At 38.8% G+C, this 14,479-nt stretch overlaps 1 protein-coding gene across 4 annotated transcripts in view; it reads right to left on the bottom strand.

The window, feature by feature from the left end:
• USP48 (ubiquitin specific peptidase 48) overlaps positions 1-14,479 on the bottom strand; it is an 88,064-nt gene that overhangs the window by 30,752 nt on the left and 42,833 nt on the right. Inside the window, exons 9-14 of one of the 4 annotated variants that reach the window (XM_070599400.1) lie at positions 12,036-12,215; positions 9,324-9,452; positions 8,112-8,261; positions 3,750-3,947; positions 1,519-1,633; positions 446-576 (exon numbers count right to left, since the gene is read on the bottom strand). In XM_070599400.1, coding sequence (XP_070455501.1) covers positions 446-576; positions 1,519-1,633; positions 3,750-3,947; positions 8,112-8,261; positions 9,324-9,452; positions 12,036-12,215 — 903 coding nt within the window. Of the gene's footprint in view, positions 1-445; positions 577-1,518; positions 1,634-3,749; positions 3,948-4,774; positions 8,262-9,323; positions 9,453-12,035; positions 12,216-14,479 lie in introns of those variants that run through there. The other 3 variants (XM_070599411.1, XR_011534520.1, XM_070599422.1) reach the window with 3 other exon arrangements.

Genomic DNA, 14,479 nt, shown 5'->3' with positions numbered 1-14,479 from the left:
TAAAAGCTGCCTTCTCTCCTGGATGAGAAAGTGCAGAAGCACAAGCTCATTTACTTGCCAAAGGCAGCCTGTAAGCGTGGCAGATAGTCTGTAACTGCAATGTACTGAGCTTACCATAAACTGCAATTTGCAGCACTTACCTTTCTTAAACATTTTAGTATGGAGAAAAATTAAAATTAATTTTGCACATGATTAACTAGAGAGACCCTGAGCCCAAACTATGACAGGTTATAAAGAATTTCTCATTATGAGCTGCTGAACCTTTGCTCAATTTCAATAGCTCAAAAATCTTGTATTTGTTCTGAGACAGTTTTGAGAGCTTTAGGTTTAATAAAAATTGTCTTTAAAATTACACGGATGGGAATGAAACAATTCGACTAAAAAGGAGTGTTTGCAATTTTGTGGTGTAATTCGCAAGCATCTACACGAAGCTTTTAAACATTACCTTTATTCAACGTGCTGCCGTTCATTTTCCCATTGCTTTGGTCTGCGTCACCATCTTGCTCATCTAATTGTTCCAGAGCTAGCTGGCGCCAGCTGCGCAAGGAGGATTTTCCCACCCAAAATCCATCATTGCTGAGGAACAGAGAGAATATGAAATCATTCAAGTGATGTTTCCTGACATCCTCCTCCCTCTCTCCTTGTAAAGGCCACGAGCACAATGAATGATAAACATTCAACATCTGCTGCTGTACACACAGTTTTTTTAACCCGCTTCCTAACCGTGGCCATTTTTACTCCTCACTACTGAATTGCAGGTACCAAACATGTATTTCCATCCTCAATCTTACCCTGTCTCTCCCAACCCTCATTTACATTCACACCAATCACACCAATCAACTGGCCACTTTCTTCCACTTGATTACTATTCACAACTTCACGCAGCTGTGCCTTTCAGCGCACACACAGGCACTCACATATCCGTCCATGTCTACACACAGACGCACGTTCAGGGGACTCAGTAGCCTTCTAAAAAATCTTTGGGAAACATACAACTGAAACTAAACACAGACAGAACAAATGCCATCTGATTCTACTGGTTCCCGAGTCCAGAGGTACTCTGGGGGAGGTGGGGTGTTTGACATATTCCAAGTACCCTGGATGCTTCTGACAAGGACGCTCCACTGGGTATCAATTGTTAACACACTTACTTCAGCCTCTCTAAAGAGGACACCCCCAGGCCTGCAAGGATGATTTCCCAACATAAGCTTTCTATAACCCCAAGCCAGAACACAGGCTACCACTGTGCCTTGGTTTGGTCAGGCCTCAGATCCACGTCTCTGCTTCCACCCTGCTAATGGATGGAATACAGCGCAAAGCCTGTGACTCAGCTTTCTTTATCTTGGCCACAGAGGCAGCGACTGCAAAATTTAATCTGGCTCTGCCATCCACTTCATCACCCTTCTTTCTTCTAAAAATCCCAACTCCCTATTATCCATAAATAATAATAAACTACTTGGTTACTACCTCTTGAAATTTTTTTAGCTTATCATAAACAATATACACTGTGTAACATACCCCTTTACTGTTACTTTTAGCAGATTATTAACAGTTTTATAATCTTCATTTAGTTGGTTCTTCAGACGCAACACACGACAACGTTCTACCACACATTCCTTACACAGGGCTTTCACTAGAGGCGAGAGAGAATGAAAGGAAACAGTTTATTCACACACAGGTGTCCTGCTAGGAAAACGTTTTCAGCACTTCACAAAACACAGAAGAATTCTAAACTAAAGTCACACCTTTTGACAACATAGCAAATTTGGAATATATCCTAAATTACTTTTGTAATATAAATATCAAGACAGCAACATTGTTATCTGCACAAAGAATAAGAGGAAATGGGGCCAGGCCCCTGGCCAAGTGGTTAAGTTCACGCACTCTGCTTTGGCGGCCCAAGGTTTTGCCGGTTCGGATCCTGGGCACGGACCTAGCACAACTCATCAAGCCATGCTGAGGTGGTGTCCCATACACCACAAGCAAGGACTTACAAGCAAAATGTATACAACTATGTACTGGGGAGCTCTGGGGAGAAGAAGAAGAAAGAACAGAAAAAGATTAAGAGGCAAAATATAATACGCTAAAACTACACCACAAAATATGGTATTTTACAAAGTTTATATGCAAAGTTTACAACACTATAATCAAATAATTCAGGCTCTAAAGGGGGAGGGGTAGTCAACGTATCTGACATAAATGTAATGTTTAAGAGCTTCGTGTGGGTTAACAACTATTGGAACACCTCAAAGCACAGAACACTAAAGGGAAAAGAAAAATCAAGGGCCTGACTTAAAGATTTTATTTTTTCCTTTTTCTCCCCAAAGCCCCCCGATACATAGTTGTGTATTTTTAGTTGTGGGTCCTTCTAGTTGTGGCACGTGGGACGGCGCCTCGGCATGGCTTGATGAGCAGTGCCATGTCCACGCCCAGGATCCGAACCAGCGACACCCTTGGCCATTGAAGCGGAACGCTCGAACTTAAGCACTCGGCCACGGGGCCAGCCCCTAATGGCCCGATTTAAAACAAACAGTTCTAGGAATCACATGAAATGTTGATTCTTTGAAAGATCTTCTTATTGCATAATTTAGTGACTACGAATCAAAAACAGAAATTTAGGGGCTGGCCTGGTGGCGCAGCAGTTAAGTGCGTGTGTTCCACTTCAGCCTAGGGTTCGCTGGTTTGGACCCTGGATAAGGACATGGCACTGCTTGGCAAGCCATGCTGTGGCAGGCGTCCCACATTTTTTTTTTTTTGGGAGGAAGATTAGCCCTGAGCTAACTACTGCCAATTCTCTTTTTGCTGAGGAAGACTGGCCCTGAGCTAACATCTACACCCATCTTCCTCTACTTTATATGTGGGACGCCTACCACAGCATGGCTTTTGCAAAGCAGTGCCATGTCCGCACCCGGGATCCAAACCAGCGAACCCCAGGCTGCCGAAGCAGAACGAGGCATCCCACATGTAAAGTAGAGGAAGATGGGCACGGACGTTAGCTCAGGGCCAGTCTTCCTCAGCAAAAAAGAGGAGGAGTGGCAGCAGATGTTAGCTCAGGGGTAATCTTCCTCCAAAAAAAAAAAAAAATTTTAGAAAGAAAAACTCCAGACGTGTACAAGAGAAGGCCTACATCATGTAGTTAAATGCCAGGTTTTATGCAGTAAGTTGTGTACACAATAGCACTTATTTAGGGAAAAGGGGGTGGTGATGATGGTCATGCAACTTTGTTTTTAGGCTCATCTATAGATTGGAGGAGGCCTGTGTTGCCAGTTGCTCATTAAAAAGAAAAATGTTTCAAAGAGAGGCAAAAAGAACCAAACAGACTACGGATATTATGTGGTTACAGGTATTCAGGGTAGAATCAAGTAGCTTTCTTTCATAAACTGAGTAACAATCTACAGATCTCACACCATTAGGAAGTCACCATAGCAGAGAGGCATAAGACTTGTACTCTTCAAGTATTCTGAAGAATATTGTATAAAGTAGCAAAATACTACCCATATGGTTTTCTCAAAAGTATCTTATTTTGTCTGTTTCAAGAGGGAAGAGAACAACAACAAATCTCAATGAGCAACATCAGTTTCCTTTGTAACATTATAAATATACCATGTATAATGCTGCTTAACTTCTTTATTTAGCAAATCCATTTTGCAAAGTGTAAGGATCATTTGTAGTGTCTGGCATGGTTAAATGACCTAATGAGGAGTTAATGCATTACTCTCTTTCTACGCAGAGAAGACATCTTGAGTTACCAGTTAGTCTTGGTCCTCCTCCATATCGACTGTAGAAAATGTCAGCCGCATACTCAGAGATTCTCTTCATGATCGATATTTTATCAGGATGAAGCTTGTCATGGGAACACAGGCAAGCGTGATTATCGATAGGCTTGGTGGGCGTCGATTCATCCAACCACTTCTGCAGCCACTCAAGAGAGACAAATTCATAGGGCTCTGAGGAAGAGAGCAAGGGAAAGAGCCTATGTATTTTTACAGCTTTTTGACTAAATGATACATTCATTTTCCTCAAAAGACAATGCAAACTCTGTCCAAAGTTAGCAGAATCAGAAGACTCATTGTTCAGGGGAGATGTTTAATGCGTACAACACAAAGCTCCATTTCACTACCCCTCTTCTGAGCTCAAGGAGCTGTGCACTACAGGGACGAGCCTGCACAGTGCCCTATGAGATCGGCTGGTATTATTAACCACATTCTACAAAAGAGGCATCCACAGAGAGAAGTGTCTTGCTTGAAAGCACAGCAGAGCTTTGACCAGGACACCCGTGATCACTGACTACAAGCCACGCTCCACACTGGCTCGCAAATCACGTAACTTCATCCCCTGCCATGTTTATTTCATACATGATTTTCATAAATACTTTTCATCAATATGTGTTCTCCATCTGAAAATTAAACTGAGAAGCCTGAGTTCTAAGTTAGAAATTAACCTCATCAGCTGTAACTGCGCTCTGACAAGACTGCTTCAACCACTGCACTTTCCTTCATCCAAGATGCTGCTGACTTGATTAAAAGGTATTTGATTTCCCCACCCAAATCTACAGCATCGTCTATTCATTACATCATTACGTATTCCAATAAAGTAAGCTATTGTAAACAAATTCCAGGATGAAATGCACTAGAATGGAATTATATCAACTTTGAAGTCGCAAAAATTAAGACAAAACCAAACACCTCCAAATGAGTTTTAATTTGGGAAAACAGAGTCCCAGAGTTCCCTAAAAGCCAAAATTAAAGATAAAGGGCCAGCTTTGATTACTTACAAAGATCTCCAGTGAGTCCCAGCATAAAACATAGAAGAAAACATACAGAGGTTGAATTTATATATTTGTATTATGTACTACTTCTGATGAGATCTGAGGGGTAGACAATTCAACTCAAAGCCCATTTTGACCAATTTTATACTTCCCTGAGAATTACAACTCTAGGAAACTAACTCTCACTTTAAGTTGAGTATAGAACATTTAAATTTTCACAAAAACAAAATTTGGAATTACTGGGTCCCTTCTTTGTGCTGAAACCTCACAGCATCAACTGCGAGCCTTCTGATCGTCAGCTCTGGGCAGCTGCACAGGAAGAGCTCAGGACTGCGAGTTGAGACCAAGGTCCGCTCCAAGTTCTGTCACCAAGAAACTGAACTTGAGCAAGTCACTTAAACTCTCTAATGCTTCAGGTCTTTTATATGTAAAATGAAGGTAATAATACCTGCCCTTCTACCTACCTCACAGGGATGTTGTTGAATGTAAAAGATAAGATATGTGAAGCATTTTGAGCTTTTTGGAAGAAAAGAGATAATAGAAAAGTTAATTATACATCCACACAATATATAAAAGAGGAGACCTTAAGATTCAGTATAGGTAACATGGTTGTGACATCTTACAATACACAATGGTACGGTTAATTAAATTCAAAATACCTCCCAATTTCATTTGCTGCTTATCAAGTTTAATCTGCCAGGGAGAGAGGACACTGGGTATCTTAAGAAACAAAGATAAATAACCCCTATCCAAGAAAGCAAAATGAAACTCTTAGCATATCTAATCTTTTCCCAAAAACAGTCGCTTGGATTACAATTTTTAGTAATCTGAAGGCTATCAGAGGAGAGAAATGAGAATGTGACACTGAGCAACATTCAAGAATAATTTGCCGGGGTTTCTGGTTTCTCCAGCCACTTGGGAGGGGTGAACAGGACAGTCCCTGCCATTGCCAACTGGAGGACAGGCCATGTGATTCCTGACTTTCCGAGGCGAGGATGGCAGGAAAACTGAAAGTGCACAAAGCACTCCTCGCCAAGGGGCGTCTGCTGAAATTCCAAGCCCAGGTGATGAGAACCCTGACCCACACGACCAAGCTGTGACTCAAAGGCCGTTAGCTAAAGACGTTTTCCAATCCCCTACAGGCCCGCAGAAAACTTGCAAGTGAAGCTGATTGTTTTGGTTTTGAGTAGTTTAATATGAATTCAATATAAGATATGAAGATTTAAAAAATCATGTATGATTTTATAGTAAGAATAGGAAAGAAGAAAGCAGACACTGGGCCTCTAATTCTGACGTAACACCATACTTAAATTAACTCGGCCCGTTTTCCGGATTTAGGGTGCCAGTTTTAGTGTGCTACAGGATCCGTGGAAGGAAGAGCGACTGCGGTCACAGGGGTCTGTCTTTCTTTTCATTTTCAATCTCCAGCACTATAAAGAGTTGTATCGATCTCTGCCAAGAGCTTCCCTGAGAATCAGGGTCCAATAGTTCGGGCAAATCCTGCTTGCGGAAGTTCCTACACTAGATGTTTCTGCACTAGAGACTCCGGGCAGGTTCTCAGACATGTTTTCTGTTATTTGTGATTCAGTAAACGACCTAAGCATCACCTTCCAAAGGCAGGGATAACCAAGACCAGAGGGAAATGAGAATTCTCTCCAGTTAACAGGTCGGAGATAACGAACTGCATAAAATCTCAGCATTTGAAAAACCGGGAAAGTAATTGTTAAAATGTTTGCCAGAGGGAAATGTACATTTTGGTTCAAAGTTATTTATAATTTTTTTTAAATGCCTGGATATTGAACATAAGGAATTTTCTTTTGGAAAGCTTTGAAGTTCAGAAAGATTGTGGCATCAAAAATATTTGAAACACTTTACCTAGAGATAATTCAAGATTATTCAGAGATAGTTTATTTCAATTTAAATAAAAAGAGCCAAAGGTTTCTATTTTAGAATAAGTGACTCTTCTTTAAATATGTTCACAAGCAAAGATAAGATTTAGAAAATGCATAACAAAAGACTTCGGTTGGCAGCACAAAACCATGGCCATTAGCTTTGGGATTTTACACTTTAGGACAGCATGGGCCCTCTACTATGCAAGTTTACTGCAAATGGGAAAAAATCATAAAGCTCATAATTGGTATAATACTTTTACCAAGAACGTAAGCACAGGTTCTTACAGACTGAATGAAAACAGCCAAGAGAAGCACAAGTACGTGTTAACTTGACCGATAACATCTCTGGACCAGAGTTTTAAAGAGCAGTTTTCAAGAGTGGTTCAAAAGAGCATTTTACTTCAGATGCAGTAAGTACCCTGCTCTTGTCCAGTGAATACAGAAAACTGTGAATAAAGTTCAAAAAATAGATTTCTAGGTCCCAACTCCTTTGAATAAATTTAGAGATTTGAATCATATGTTCATTTCCAGTAAAATTAAGGTCAGTCTAATTCTTTAGGTTAACCCTGACCCTTGGGACAGAGTAAGAGGTTACAAAGAAAGGTCAGAATCAAATTAAGATGTAGTTTAGAAAGAACTTTTAAGAGTTATTCTTAGCAATTTATCTTCATCTTTTGTCTAAAGTTATACCAATGGAAAATTAAGATATCAAAAAGACAAAACCACAAGTACAATTATGCTTGAGTATTTATTTTCTAAAATTAGGATTAAATTGCCTCTCTTCTTTAAGTAGGAATTGGGTATGGGAAATTCATGTCTATGAAATGACAAAGACAACAGATCATTACAAATGGCATACCAGCCTTAAAAAGTTGATGTTTCCTTTTTGAGGCGCTAGGTAAACTTGAATAAACATATACAGTAAAGGGATGAGCTAGATTAAGTGGGATAATTCGTACGAAATTAAAGGTCAGCAGAAAGCTTTCCTATTCTTAGCATAATATTTGATATTAAATTTCAAATTAGTCTAATAGTATCATAAAAGATAGTACTCATATCAAAGAATGCCTGGTAATACTGTCAATGCACAAAGTATGCAAGGAAACAGAACAGGAGAGTTGCTTCCATAGTAACCCAATCAGATTTTTCCTTAAGAACAAGCTAATATCTCACAAAAATATCTACAAGAGTCATATATGCAGAGTGCTGACCTAAAACCTTATAATTTATTAAGAGCTTCCCATTTTTAAAAGTACATGATAATGAAAAGTATATGTAATGCTACACATCAAGTTATTGCTTGCTGGTTTACATAGTGATTTTATAGCACATAAGCTGGCATTAGTGGATTATATGAAAAGGTAGGGGAAAGTTTGTTCATACACATTTGTGAACATAAAAGCAACAAGGCACTCAATGGCAACAGTGCTGTCCCAGAATATCTTACAGACCAGCTCCAGCAGGTAACCTTTGGTACAGCTCCTTGACCTCTTCGTGCTTTGCTTTTCCTTTGTCCACGCTTTGCTTACGCATCTCGGCCATTTCAATACACCACTCCTCAAACTTGGAATTATCCCGCTCCACCAACTCTTGAAGAAAGGCTGTTCAAAACGGAACGGCAAAAAACTTTATCCTGTTTTCAAACACATAGAACCATGCTAATCTCTAAATTATATCGAATAATGGCTAAGATTTTGATGGCAACTTCCTACTGTGGTCTCCCTTTCTGTTAGAGATCTCCAACCTGAAAGCCAAAGTAAAACTGAAGACAGCAACTGGAATCATACGAGGTGATTCCCTCATCTGCTTCTCCGTGACGTCATCAGCCAACTGGAACCATCAAATGGCTCAGAAACGCCACTCCAAAGTAGACAGTGCCACAGAGCATAGAATGGTATTAGGTAAAATAACAACTAAAGGCTGCCTTCAGGCCAGCAGCAACTCTTGCATTTTCTTTTTTTTTTTCCCATAAAAAAGAGGGGGCTGGCTGGTGGCATAGTGCTTAAGGTCACACACTCCACTTCAGCAGTGTGGCCTAGGGTTTGCGGGTTCAGATCCTGGGTGTAGACCTACACACCACTTATCAAGCCATGCTGTGGCAGCTTCCCACATACAAAATACAGGAAGACTGGCACAGATGTTAGCTCAGCATGAATCTTCCTCACCAAAAAGAAAAAAAGAAAGAAAATTGATAAATGACTGGCTAAAACCCACAAGTGCTTTAAAAACTGAAGAAAATAAAACTAAACTGCTCTTTAAAAACATTGATTCCTTATAGGATTGATTACCTTGATTAATTGTCTTGATTACCTATAGGATTTTTTTTTTTAATTGCTTTTACTTTTCTTTGGGTTGAAGGTCAGTGGAATAGTTCTGTTAAAGGCTCTCTTATTAAAAAAACTCACTACTTTAAAGCGAATTTGTGATTATACCTACCTTCACCAACATTTATCAGATGCAATCAGCCTATTGTGATAAATGAAAGCAATCTGTTCTTGTCACTGACCTTTGGGGCATGGTATTCTAAAATATTTGCCTTCACAACTGGAGGGACCCACAACTAAAAATACACAACTTTGTACCAGGGGGGCTTTGGGAGAAAAAGGGGGAAAAAAAAATCTTTAAAATATTTGCCTGACATGTAATCCTGGAAAATTGCTTACCTGGTACCTGCACAGTTGTGTTGGGTTTTTCTTGAGTCTGCAGTCTATAAACCAACATGTATGCATTTCGGGAGCAGTGGGTTCCTTTGCCACACTTGGGTTTACGAGTCTGGGACTTAGAAGGCTCTGCTGAGGTACAGAAATCAAAAGATAATTACATTAGAATGCCTACAGGCTGTTCATTCTTTTGGGGCGGGGGGTGGGTGCAGAGTAAACAATTCCTGAAATACACACTCCAGACACTTTAACACGGATCCGAAAGATGGAACTGCAATGCAAACTGAGCAGGCTCTTTGGATGTTTGAACATTTAAACAAGTTTATACCCCACTCTTCCCGCCCATCATAGTCCATTTTTAAAAGATAATAAGAAAGTACTATTTTTCATGAGGACAAACCTGGAAGAAAAGTACGGCTACTATAAGTTTACTTTGATGTTGGCCTTAAATTATAAAAATAAATCCAGACTTAATTGCTCAAAAAAATAAAATGGCACATTCAAAAGAGTGAGTGAAATAAGTGCCAATGAGCAGCAAGATTAACCACTAAACTCTGTCCATTCAGTAGCAAGTGGAAAACGTTATTAAGTGTTTTACATGGCAAGTACATCACATGAAAGTGATCTTCAGATTGGGTTTGACCACCCCAGGGTAACCTTCCAAGGGGTGTGTGGGCATCGATAGTTATGAGGAATCAATACCAGATCCTCAGTTCACCATGTGCTTTTCTAAAATTCATCTGCCTTGAAGTTGAGGTTCCACTGATGGTTTCCATCTTTCCTTCCTCAGTCATTCGTCTCCCACTTTACAAAAGAAAGATACAACCTCACCCAGTGACCAAAAAGTCCCATTCGTGTCATTAAAAGATATATTCACAGTAAAAGTTTTTGGGTTTAATTTAAAATTTATAACATATTAATGTGATCAATTACATAGTGATATTTATAATTAAAAAAAAAGCTCAATCCAGAACTTTTTAACTACTTAGGGCTTTGTGGTTACAGAAAACTTAGCATATTTCATTACAATAAAATTCCACAGGGTCAGTACAATGGAAATACTAGTACAGGAGAAAAGAGAAGTATTAAAAATGCCCTGCTATAAAAAAACAGACCAATTCACGTATCTTTGAGAAGAATGATGTGAGTGTTCGAATCTGTTACTTAATTTCATTTGGACACTCTTAAAAGAGTGATGCTGCAGTTTAAGTTTCAATATTTATAATGTCAGAAGTTACATTATTTGGAACTATTTAAATTTATGATGAAAACTGTTGGAATTCAAAATGAGTAAAGCAATACAAAGTTGATCAATATTCTTATAGAGACTACAGGAACAACAAAGTCTGAAGACCACTGTCAAGGGAATTAAAAATCTCAGGACGCACATGGAAGAGGAAGTTGGTCATTTCTAACTGAAAAGTATTAAGACTTAAGATGTTCATTATTCTGTATAAGATGGAATATAAAATGATTCATAAAAGTTCATGACAGAATACAGTAATGAATGACTAGCGGAATTTAATGAACGAGTATCTGCTATTTTTGATAAAAAGAAAACAACCGATGAAAGCTGTGATGTAAGTTGCATGTAACAGTGAGAGAGATTAAAACGCTGAAATGGGATCCGGACAGGTGCAGAGTCTTTCTCCTGGACAGTTTTAAAGTTTAGGACTTCTATACGTAGAAGATAGACAGGAGCACCTTAACAACGCTCTTAATCCTACAATTCTCTGACTAAAAATAAGATGGATCAAATAAGCTGAGTAAAGAACAGTTGAATGAAACAAAAATTATTCAATTTAAAGCTACATGTCAATTTCGTTCCTAGTAAGGGTATCACAATAAGAAGAAATATTAGCAAATGTTAAGAACTTGGGTATTACTGGGTAAACTGGGAGCGAGATTGCCGAATGTCTATAAGCACCTGCATATGATTTAAAAGTAGAGAAGACCTGGGGCTGGCCCGGTGGCACAGCAGTTAAGTTCACACGTTCCTATTCCCATTCTTTTTCTCTTATTTATCCCAGTCTGAACCTCACCCAAAAATGACAAACATGGTAAGAAAGCGATGAAAACCTCAGCCAAGATGGCCCCTACTAGAAGTACTGTTCACTCCTTTAGGGAATAAGCGTGTATTTTGGCCCAAGAAAACTGAGGTGATGAGAGCTACATCCTAGGATCCTATTTCAAGTACTTTTTATGGCACACCTCATCACTAGAGAACAGCAAGCAGCTTACTCCCCAGACGCACTGCTCTGCGCTCCAGGGAAGGGATAAGACACTCAATGGGGAGAAGCAGACACTGTTCTTGGAGCGACGTTGCCCTGCTATAGTTACTTCCCCCAGGGAAATTTCCTGGCCCAGAGCAAAGGACTACAAATCCTACTATATTAAATCTACTGTTCATCATTTTTAGCTTAATACTCACCAGCCTCTCCCCTCCCCACACACAATTAACCTGAAACTGAAAATTAAATATTTGCCTTCAGACTGTACTGAAAACACGACATTATGTAAACCATCTCCGGAAAAGAATCATTTTTTAAAACACTCAGCATTGCTAATAAAAGATATTCAGAGATTTTATATGTGTTTAAGACATGCAAATATCCTTGATAGTTCCTAAAAATCTTGGGCCATAAGTTATCACAAATATTTCCAGTAAAAAAAAATTTATATTTTAAAAGGGCACTCACAACTTAAAGGTTTTACCTAGATCTTCCTCAATCCCTAGTTGTAATTTCTTCCCCTCCATCTTTTCTATGTCTTCGTCATTAAACTTATACCATTCACCGGACTGTGGATCTTTCACATGGGCAATGTAGTGGCCAGAATAAGCACTCACTCCTCTGTGTATGAGAACTGCACTGAGCTCATACACATAGGACCCACCTAGAACAGAGAGGGAGAAAGGGAAAGAAATTTTGATTAACAATATTTCTTCTTATATCCTGAGACTGAATTGTAAAGATTACAATTCTTTGTACACCTGATAGAATTTAAAACCTGTCACACCTAAGACAAAAAAAAAAATTAGGTCCTACAAAATAACGTAGTAGACATTGTCTTAAGCAGCTCACTGTATTAACTCTCCATTCCCTCTGCAAAATACACAGATGAAAAGCTATGGCATTCTGGGCACCAGGGGTTAGGAAGCTATTCTGCATCATATTTGGCCCTTCTGCATAAGCTGACTGAGACATGTGCTTCCTAAGAATCAACTTAATATTCTCCAACTGACTACAAAAACTACACAAACTAAGGAGATATGAGTTCAAAACTAAAAAGCTATTGTTTCTAGAAAAAAGGAAAAAATGTTTTAGAAAAAATTGGAGGTAAGTCATTAAGAAAAATTGCTTGCAGCGGGCCAGCCTGGTGGCACAGTGGTTAAGTGAGCAAGTTCCACTTCAGCAGCCCGGGGTTCACCGGTTTGGATCCTGGGTGGACACGGCACAGCTTGGCAAGCCATGCTGTGGTAGGCGTCCCACATATAAAATGGAGGAAGATGGGCAGGGATGTTAGCTCAGGGCCAGTCTTCCTCAGAAAAAAGAGGAGGATTGGCAGCAGATGTTAGCTCAGGGCTAATCTTCCTCCAAAAAAAAAAACAAGAAAAGAAAAATTGCTTTCAAAGTAGGGGTAGTCAAGACAATTGGAAATGACAGAGGAGAAAACATTAAAAATCTAGAATGATTCTGCACTCAGATTTCTTCATACATATTTTAAATTCTTATTCTACTTTAAATAAAGAAAACCTACAAATCACAGCCTATATATTATACATATGGTTTAGGCAAGAAGAGAAGGCTTTACCCATACGTCACCATATCAGCAAATGAATGCATTTACACTTTAAGATAAAATATTTTAAAGTTCGAAAAAAATCTTTTAAAGATTCTAAACTGAAACCAATTATAGAGAGGAAATTATGTATGTGTTGGAAAAGAACACTTCACCTTTTGTTACTAAAAATTAGAAAACAAAAACTTTATTAGCATTCTCACAACACAGACATAACCAATATCAATATTGAAACCTGAAGTTTTTTATAAAAAATATATCATTAATATCCTTCCACATCATTAAACATTCTAAAAATTATTTATGATGACTATATACAAGTACTGAAATATACTGAACCACTCTTACGTTGTTGGACATTTAAACTGGTAGCATTTTAGGGCCATTATAAACAACAATTCTCTTTGTAGTAAAAATCTTTGCACATCTTTGACTATTTCATCATTATTTCCTTAAAACTGCAATGTGTCAGTCACAAGGTATGGCCAATCACCTTAAAGAAATAACAAACATGCTGGACAGTTTTGGGCATGAAGGATACAGCAGTTAACAGAAATGACAAAGTCCCTGCATTCCTGTCGCTTGGTGGGGGACACAGAAATGCAGATTAATACCTGGACCAAAACCCACCTAACCCACGCCAGCTGAAAATGATTTAAAACACTGGATAAGACAAAAATATTTTAAATCTTTTAAAATACATTCATTAGCTGACAAGAAAACAAGAATTCTCAGAAGCCAAGTACTATGTGAAGGCAGGAAGCTAGGAAGGTAAGAACAATGAAAACAATTTCCTCCTGAGAGTATTAGGTGAATCTGGATCAACCTGAACTTTGTTTTTTGACATTGAAGAGGCTTGTGGGACCAGAGATAAAAGCTAAGGTCCATAAAAGGTGAGGAGTCTAGCAGGGGACTCCCACCATGAAACTAGGGTTCTTCAGTTTAAGACACAGAAGAAATGAACCCACCCTGCACAGGAAACGGTAGGAAAAAATTATCTAATTATCTGCCTTATACTTACTTTGATACTTGGCAGTGAGAAAAAAAACAAATCTCCCATCACACCTTCTTAAGAAACTAGCCCTCATGAATATTTCTACCAAGAATTCACACTACCTAGCAAGTCAGAAAAACCCTAAGCCAAGAGTTTACTTAAATGTGGTCCTGGGATGAGTGACAGTCCTAAGGAATACGAATTCAGTCAGACACACACACACATCATGTAAGGACACAAGTCACTATAACTGAAAGGGAGCAAACACAACAGATAGAAAAACAAAACCCACCAAGATTTTCATCTCAGTTACCAGGAAAAGTAAAAATAAATCAACAAATGGAATGTTAAGGATGTTTAAAGA

The sequence above is a fragment of the Equus przewalskii genome, chromosome 2 (genome assembly GCF_037783145.1).
Source record: "Equus przewalskii isolate Varuska chromosome 2, EquPr2, whole genome shotgun sequence".
Taxonomy (NCBI): domain Eukaryota; kingdom Metazoa; phylum Chordata; class Mammalia; order Perissodactyla; family Equidae; genus Equus; species Equus przewalskii.
The sequence above is the reverse complement of the archived record's forward strand: the minus strand, read 5'-3'. Positions and strand labels throughout refer to the sequence as shown.